This window comes from Bison bison, unplaced genomic scaffold (genome assembly GCF_000754665.1).
Source record: "Bison bison bison isolate TAMUID 2011002044 unplaced genomic scaffold, Bison_UMD1.0 scf7180017864500, whole genome shotgun sequence".
NCBI lineage: Eukaryota > Metazoa > Chordata > Mammalia > Artiodactyla > Bovidae > Bison > Bison bison.
Genome location: NW_011495059.1, coordinates 7332226 through 7333334, shown reverse-complemented (window position 1 = coordinate 7333334; position 1109 = coordinate 7332226). Strand labels below are relative to the sequence as shown.

Genomic DNA, 1109 nt, shown 5'->3' with positions numbered 1-1109 from the left:
CACGAGGTCTGCCAGAAGACCTCGGCCACCTTGGATAAGAGCCTGCTAAAGTCCAAATCCTGCCACCAGGGTCTCGCCTACCATTACCTGCAGGTGGGTCCCTGCCAAGGTCAGGGGTGGGGTGAAGGGTTGTGGGGAAGGCACCAATTTGAGACCCAGCTGTACCACAGGTTGACTTGGAAAGTTGTTTCACTCAGGCCTCTGTTTACTCCCCTAGGAAGTGGGTGGCTGGTGGTATCTTGCTAATAAGAAGATTCTTTCCATTGGTCATGTGCTCAAGAGCCATTGATTAAGACCCTTCTGAGACCAGCCCTGAGTAGGGACTAAAACATATCCCTGCCCCCCCTTAAAAAAAAAAAAAAGATTTATTTATTTTTATTTTTGGCTGTGCTGGGTTCCCACTCTAGTTGCCGCGAGCAGGGGCTACTCTTCATTGTGGTGCATGGGCTTCTCATTGCGATGGTTTCCCTTGTTGCAGATCATGGGCTCTAGGCGCACGGGCTTCAGTAGTTGTGGCATCCAGGCTTTAGTTGCTCCATGGCATGTGGGATCTTCTGCACCAGGGATGAAACCTTCGTCCCCTGCGTTGGCAGGTGGACTCCTAACCAGGAGACCACCAGGGAAGCCCATATATCCCTGCTCTTGAGAAGAAAAATCTGAAAGCTGAGTCATCTATCCCCTCCTAGAACCAATTGCATGGCATTCTGGTGCCAACCTCCTACCTGGTACTGCCACCAGACTGGGTGCTCCTTGAGGACAGGGACCATATCTGGTGCCATCCTGTGTCCCCAAGGCCCAAGACAGAGTCTGTCATAGAGGAAGTGGTCAAGAAACATGAGAGGAGAGAGGGGTAGATGAGCAGATGAGCACTTAAGTGAAGAGATCAAAAAATAAATAAGACCTATTCCTGATTACGGAGAAGGCAATGGCACCCCACTCCAGTACTTTTGCCTAGAAAATCCCATGGACGGAGGAGCCTGGTAGGCTGCAGTCCATGGGGTCGCTAGAGTCGGACACGACTAAGCGACTTCACTTTCACTTTTCACTTTCATGCATTGGAGAAGGGAATGGCAACCTACTCCAGTGTTCTTGCCTGGAGAATCCCAGGG

General features: G+C 50.9%; 1 protein-coding gene across 1 annotated transcript in view; it reads left to right on the top strand.

Annotated features, from left to right (window-relative positions):
- DLGAP4 (discs, large (Drosophila) homolog-associated protein 4) overlaps positions 1-1109 on the top strand; it is an 89771-nt gene that overhangs the window by 1144 nt on the left and 87518 nt on the right. Inside the window, exon 3 of the mRNA XM_010829248.1 lies at positions 7-109. Coding sequence (XP_010827550.1) covers positions 7-109 — 103 coding nt within the window. The remainder of the gene's footprint in view (positions 1-6; positions 110-1109) is intronic.